The sequence below is a fragment of the Chroicocephalus ridibundus genome, chromosome 9 (assembly GCF_963924245.1).
Source record: "Chroicocephalus ridibundus chromosome 9, bChrRid1.1, whole genome shotgun sequence".
Taxonomy (NCBI): domain Eukaryota; kingdom Metazoa; phylum Chordata; class Aves; order Charadriiformes; family Laridae; genus Chroicocephalus; species Chroicocephalus ridibundus.
Window position 1 is genome coordinate 19,187,470 of NC_086292.1, and position 6,224 is coordinate 19,193,693.

Sequence of the window (6,224 nt, forward strand, 5' to 3'; positions counted from 1 at the left end):
GGGTGGGGACAGTCCCATCCCGCCAGGGCTGGTGCGGGGGGGTGGGTGGGTGCCCACACCCGCTGCCCACGTAGCCCTGCTGCTGGTGGGCACCCACCCGGGACTGCACCGGCGGGAAGCGGGGATTGTGGGGGAGCCCCGCCATGGAGACAATAAGATGCCGGAGCATGAGATGGGGGCCGGCCTCATCCCCCGCCTCCGCCAGCACGGCCATGGCTGCGGGCCAGGAGCAGCCTGGCAGGCAAGGAGCAATCCTGCCCAACCTGTTCCTCCAGGCCGGAAGCCCCGGCACCGGCTGCTGTTCCCAGCTGGAGCGGTGGGTGCTGCAGCGCCGGGCACCCCAGAGCTGGGGACCCTGCAGCCGAGGGCAGGCAGGGGAGGAAGGGCAGCTGGCACAGCGATGGGGATGCTGATGGCACCCAGGGCTCCTCATCCCAAACCTGGAGTGTGACACCCCACCCCCACTGCCCCAGAAACCATTTCTGCGTCGGTTTGGAGGGTGCTGGGTGCCCATGGAGGTGCTCAGTCTGAATTCACCTGCCCTGGAGTGGATCCCTGGGCTGGATCCTGGTACCGGTGCAGTGCCTACCCCTGGGATGCTCCTCCTCCTTTAGTTTTCTGGTAGAACAGGGGCAGGGAAGGCTGGCAAGGGCGACCGGGGAACAGCACATCTGCTGAGCCAGGTGCAGGATGGACCCTCCGTGACCTCCTCCCACCAGGAAATTCCTACCTTAAAAAAAAAAAGCCCATTTTTGTCCCCAAATATTGCAAAAAACCAAGAGACACAGCATCCCCCCTGCAGTGCCCAGCTGTGGAGCTGGGGGGACCCCTCATCGAGGGGCCACGTGTGCCGGGACGGCGCGGGAGGCTGGTTTTTGGGGCTGGCCGATGGGGTCAGCCCTGCCTTCCTGGAAGGTGGCCTTTGAAACCGCCAAGCATTTCCTCAAAGGCTTCTCGGGGGAAAGTCCCCGGCGGTGCCGTTCCCGCAGCCGGGGCTGCCACACCGCCTGCCGTCTCCATAAAAACGGCGAGCGCGGGCAGGCGGGCACGGGCACGTCGCACCATGGGCAACTGGCTGGTCAACCACTGGTTCTCGGCTGCCGTCCTGGTGAGTGTGCAGGGCTGGGGGGGGATGCGGCGGGTTATGGGGGCGCACGGCTCTAAGGGGATTGTGGGGAAAAATAGGGGGTGATGGGCTGTCCTGGGGCTGGGCTGTAGGGATGGCTAAGGAGCCCCTGTGCTCAGCCAACCTCCAAATCCCTGGGGGCGTTCAGAAAACTTGAGGAAAACATGACTCAAAGGAAAGGAGGTGGGGGGCCCTAGTACAAAAATTAAAAATGCCACCACTTTTGGCCGGGAGCATCCCAGTGCCTCGTCTCCCCACCTGAGAGCAGGAGGCCCCCGTAGGGCCCGCGCCAGGGTGAGGACCTGCACCGTGGGGACCATGTGCTGGTGCCATGCTGCGGCATCGCCGGTGTAATGGGGCTCGCCCGGCCGGCACCACACCGGGGGCTCGGCGAGGATTGAGGAGCTGCAAATGCGTGGGAAAATGGGGGTTGGTGGAAAGTTGGGTTATTTTCATTTTATAAATTACTTTAAAAAAAAAAAACCCAAAATACAACAACAACAAAAAAAACCAAATGCAAGGCAGAGTGGTTTTGGGAGCCCTGAAAAAAATAAATAATCAGTGGCTGTGAGAGGAGCCATCGTGGGGTACAGCAGGGTTAGGCAGGGGATGGCTGTACGGTGGGACGGCGTGAACCATCTCCCTGGGAAATTTCCTCCTCCCGGAGTCTCCCCGGCTCAGCCCCGAGCACCCCCCGACTCTGCCCTTCTGCCGTGCGTCCGCCTTTCCTCCTTCCTCGTGCGTGGGTGATGCACAGGGATGTGGGTGACAAGACAGCTATTTTGCAAGACTCCCACGCCCCTCCCCACCTTTGGCCCCGGGTCCCAGCCCCGTGCGCACCGCTGCAGCTCATAGGGAAGCAGGAGGGGATGCGCTGCTCTGACGCCCCCCCGGCTGCACCCACCCCTGAGGGCTGTGGGGTAAGGGGGGGTCCCGGGTCGGGGTCTCTCGCGAAGCCATGGCTTTCCCCCGCAGGCAGCCTGGCTGGGCATCAACATCTTCCTCTTCACGTACTATTTTCTGTTCTTTGACTGGGATGAGCGGTATTTCTACACCAGGGCCATCCTCGGGGTAAGGTTCTTCCCCTCGGCACATGTGCCCCTCAGAGCCCTCCTTCAGTGGGGTGGGGGCTGCAGCACCCCACATCCCTTCCTTGTCCTGCCCTCTTGCAGCCCACCATCGCTCCGTCTTAGTCCCCAGCCCGGCATTGCTACGTGCTGGTCCCTGTCCTGTCCCAGCCCAGCATTACCTCACTGTAGCTCAGCATCACTCCCTCCCAGTCCCCCTCCTCTCCTGGCTCAGCATCACTCCCTCCCAGTCCCCAGCCCAGTTCAGCATCACCCCCTCCCAGTCCTCCTCTCCTGGTTCAGCGTCGCTTCCTCCCAGTCCCCAGCCCAGCATCGCTCCCTCCCAGCACCCAATCCAGCATCCCACAGCCCCGGTCCCAGCTCAGCATCACTCAGTCCCAGCCCAGCATCCCTTAGCCCCATCCCGTCCCAGCACCGCACCACGCTGGGCAGAGACGTGGGGGACAGCATGGCTGCAGGCACATGTGCCTGTCTGTGGCAGGGGACAGCGCTGCTCACCCTCTGCCCTCTCCCCAGTCCGCCTTGGCGTGGGCCCGGGCATCGGCCAAGTGCCTCAACTTCAACAGCATGCTGATCCTGCTGCCCGTCTGCCGCAACCTCCTCTCCTTTCTCCGCGGGACCTGCTCGGTGAGTGTCCCGTGGTGGCACAGCCAGAGCGGCCATCCCTGTCCCTATCCCCATCCCCATCCCTGCCCTGACGACGACGCCTCTCCCCGCAGTGCTGCCGGCGGACGCTGCGGAAGCAGCTGGACCATAACCTCACCTTCCACAAGCTGGTAGCCTACGCGCTGGCCCTCTTCACAGGTACCGCCCTGCACCGGGCTGGGGCACAGTGGGGACCGGGAGGCGGCCGGGTGAGTGACTGCCTGTCCCCTGCCCAGCCGTGCACACCATTGCCCACCTCTTCAACCTGGAGCGCTACAACCACAGCCAGCAAGCCACCGACGGCAGCCTCCCCGCCGTCCTCTCCAAGATGCACCTGCATGGCAGCAACAAGTGGCTGAACCCCATCCACTCCAACCAGACGGTGAGCGCTGGCCCTGGCCCCCAGCCCTCCGGCCATCCCCCATCCCCTGCCCACCCTAACCCACCCCGCCGCCCCTGCAGACCGTTGAGTACGTGGCCTTCACCACCATCCCGGGCCTGACGGGGGTCATCATCACACTGGCGCTCATCCTCATGGTCACGTCCTCCACCGAGTTCATCCGCAGGAACTACTTTGAGGTCTTCTGGTACACACACCACCTCTTCCTCGTCTACTTTGCCGGCCTCGTCATCCATGGCATCGCGTAAGGCTCCTCACTCCTCCCCGAAGGTGGGATAGCAAGGGGCAATGGCCGCAGACCCCCGATGGGACAGCCCTGCCTGCCCCAGGGGAGCGGTGCAGCCCTGGAGGAGGTTCACTGGGGCTGGGGGCTCTCCATTCCCGGGGCTGGCTAGCCCAGCTGGCCCCATGAAGCGCAGTTCAGCCCCGTTCAGGGAGGCAAGAGCCGGCCCCAGGGCTCACCCATCACCTCCCCACAGCGGGCTGGTGCGCGGGCAGACGGAGAAGAGCATGGAGGAGGTGCACCCCCACCGCTGCGCCCAGTATCTCACGCAAAAGGACGAGGACTGCAGCCACGACTGCTGCAAAGACCCTGAGTTCGGGAGCATCCCGGCCGAGGTGGGACAGCCGCGGGGGAAAAAGCCCTTCCCTCGCCCTTGGGATGCTCCAGCACCAGCTCCCCCCAACCCTTTGCTCTCCTCCTTCCCCACAGTCCTGGAAGTGGGTTCTGGCCCCTTTCCTCCTCTACATCTTCGAGCGGATCCTCCGGGTCTGGCGTGGGTGGCAGAAGGTGGTTGTCACCAAGGTGGGTGGCGCAAGAGCCCACGCCTACTGCTGGCTCCTTCTCTCACAGACACCGGTGCCGCAGCTCCTTGCCCGGGTGGCTGTGGGGAGGTGGGCAGGGGCTGCTGCCGAAGCCCCTCGCCAAGGGATGGGAACTGGGCACTAAGCCCTGTCCCTGCACTGCAGGTGGTCATGCACCCTGGCCACGTTCTGGAGCTGCAGATGCAGAAGAAGGGCTTCCACATGGAGGTGGGGCAGTACATCTTCGTCAACTGCCCCGACATCTCCCTGCTGGAGTGGCATCCCTTCACCCTCACCTCGGCGCCCGAGGAGGACTTCTTCTCCATCCACATCCGGGATGCCGGCGACTGGACGGGGCGTCTCATCGACACCTTCCAGCAGCAGATGCCCAGGTAGGCTGGGGAGTGCCTGAATGGCCCCCCCGGGGATTTGGGGAGGCCATACCTCTTACCCGGCCCCTCCCTTGGCCAGGATCAAGGTGGACGGCCCCTTCGGCACAGCCAGCGAAGATGTGTTCCAGTACGAGGTGGCCATGCTGGTGGGAGCAGGCATTGGCGTCACCCCCTTCGCCTCCATCCTGAAGTCCATCTGGTACAAGTTCCAGCAGGCTGACCAGATCCTCAAGACCAAGAAGGTGTGGGGTGTCCCATGGGACCAGCGGTGGGTTTCTCCATGCTGGGCTTCCCCATCCTTGATGTTGCACCCTTCCGCCCCTCCTGCCCTACCCCACCTTAATTAACCCCTCTTCCCCCCGCATCCCAGATCTACTTCTACTGGATCTGCCGGGAGACGGGAGCCTTCGCCTGGTTCAACGACCTGCTTGCCTCGCTGGAGCAGAAGATGGCCGAGTCGGGCAAGGCAGACTTTCTCACCTACCGGCTTTTCCTCACTGGCTGGAACAACAGCATCGTGAGTTGGCCACGGGCAGGCATGACTGCAAGGGGGACGCACAGGGTGGCCGAGTTGGGCAGGAGAGGCAGGGCGAGCTTGCAGGCAGAAAGGCAAGGAGCGGTGTTTGGTGGGCAGCTGTGGTGGGTGCTCCTCTGGGGTGAGGGCCTGGAGGTGGGCTCACAGGTGGTAGCGGGGGTCCTCACCGTCCCTGCTCTGCCCAGGCCAACAACGTGGCACTCCACTTCGACACCGCTACGGACACGGTGACAGGCCTCAGGCACAAAACCATCTTTGGCAGGCCCATGTGGAACAGCGAGTTTGCGGCGGTGGCTGCAGCCCACCCCAGGTGAGAGCCGGGCAGGGGGTTCAGGGTGCCGGGAGGGACCCCCTCTTCCCCGGCACCCAGCACGGGGTAGTGCTGGCTTTAGGAGGAGTGTGCTCATCCCCTGCAGGTTGCAGGGACCCCAAAAAGCTCTTAAATCCCTTTATCCGTGAGCCGTCCGCTGGGCGCTGACAGCCCCTGTGCTGCGCGCAGGTCGGTGGTCGGCGTGTTCCTGTGCGGGCCGGGGCCCTTGGCAAAGAGCCTGCAGAAGTCTTGCCACCAGCACTCCAGCCTGGACCCCAGGAAGGTCAAATTCTACTTCAACAAGGAGAACTTTTAAGCGGCAGCCAGGTTGGGAGCCTGGAGGGCAGGGACCCTGCCAGCCTCACCTCACCCCCCCATGCCAGAGCATGGCCAGGGATAAGCAGCTGCTGCAGAATGCACGCACCGAAGCCGGGCAAGACACAGCAAGTTACTCCTTCTCCATGAGAAACTCCAGGTTCAAAGACTGCTGCCTTCTCGACCCGGTCTACAAGGGTTCGTCGTGGGGGGGAGCGGGCCTGCAGCTCCACACGTTCCCCCGGTTGAGAAGCTATGACGATGCTGCTGGAGCAGCAGGAGCGCCCAGCGGGCTGGGCAGAACCATGGGACGGGACACAAAGACGCCGAGCAGGCACTGGGGGCTAAATGTACCCCTCTGGGTTTAAAGAGTCCTTTGGGTAAATTAAACTTGCTTTCCTTTGCAATAAAAGCTGTGGTGGCGACTCAGTTCTGTGCAGGTGCGAAGGGAGCCCTCTCTTCACTCCCTTGTAGGGCTGCAATAAAAAGCCTGGTTAATTTTAAACCTGCTGGGGTGCGCGGTAAGGTGCGGGGGCTCGCTGCCACCGCCCAGAGCCAGGCTGCACCACCTGCCAGGCACTAACCAGCACGCAGGCTGACTTCAAACGT

At 63.4% G+C, this 6,224-nt stretch overlaps 1 protein-coding gene across 2 annotated transcripts; it reads left to right on the forward strand.

Annotated features, from left to right (window-relative positions):
• Positions 1 to 109: 109 nt before the first annotated feature.
• NOX1 (NADPH oxidase 1) lies at positions 110 to 5,987 on the forward strand. 2 transcript variants are annotated; one of them, XR_010072441.1, is made up of 13 exons: positions 110 to 1,108; positions 2,102 to 2,197; positions 2,731 to 2,841; positions 2,934 to 3,018; positions 3,096 to 3,241; positions 3,322 to 3,503; positions 3,739 to 3,877; positions 3,972 to 4,064; positions 4,229 to 4,455; positions 4,535 to 4,723; positions 4,826 to 4,972; positions 5,176 to 5,300; positions 5,490 to 5,625. XR_010072441.1 is itself a non-coding variant. In XM_063345758.1 (13 exons), exons 1-13 carry the CDS (start codon positions 1,064 to 1,066, stop codon positions 5,614 to 5,616), a joined length of 1,686 nt encoding a protein of 561 aa, XP_063201828.1. In that variant the 5' UTR covers positions 110 to 1,063; the 3' UTR covers positions 5,617 to 5,987. The 2 variants fall into 2 exon arrangements, 1 of the variants encoding a protein (XP_063201828.1); XM_063345758.1 differs by having other exon boundaries at positions 4,535 to 4,697; positions 5,490 to 5,987.
• The last annotated feature ends 237 nt before the right edge of the window (positions 5,988 to 6,224 follow it).

Excerpts from the sequence above, each read along its gene's own strand:
- NOX1 (XM_063345758.1), top strand. The coding sequence starts at position 1,064 with ATGGGCAACTGGCTGGTCAACCACTGGTTCTCGGCTGCCGTCCTG. Across the intron at positions 3,242-3,321 it reads CCATCCACTCCAACCAGACG|ACCGTTGAGTACGTGGCCTT; the intron begins GTGAGCGCTGGC and ends CCGCCCCTGCAG. Across the intron at positions 5,301-5,489 it reads GTGGCTGCAGCCCACCCCAG|GTCGGTGGTCGGCGTGTTCC; the intron begins GTGAGAGCCGGG and ends TGCTGCGCGCAG.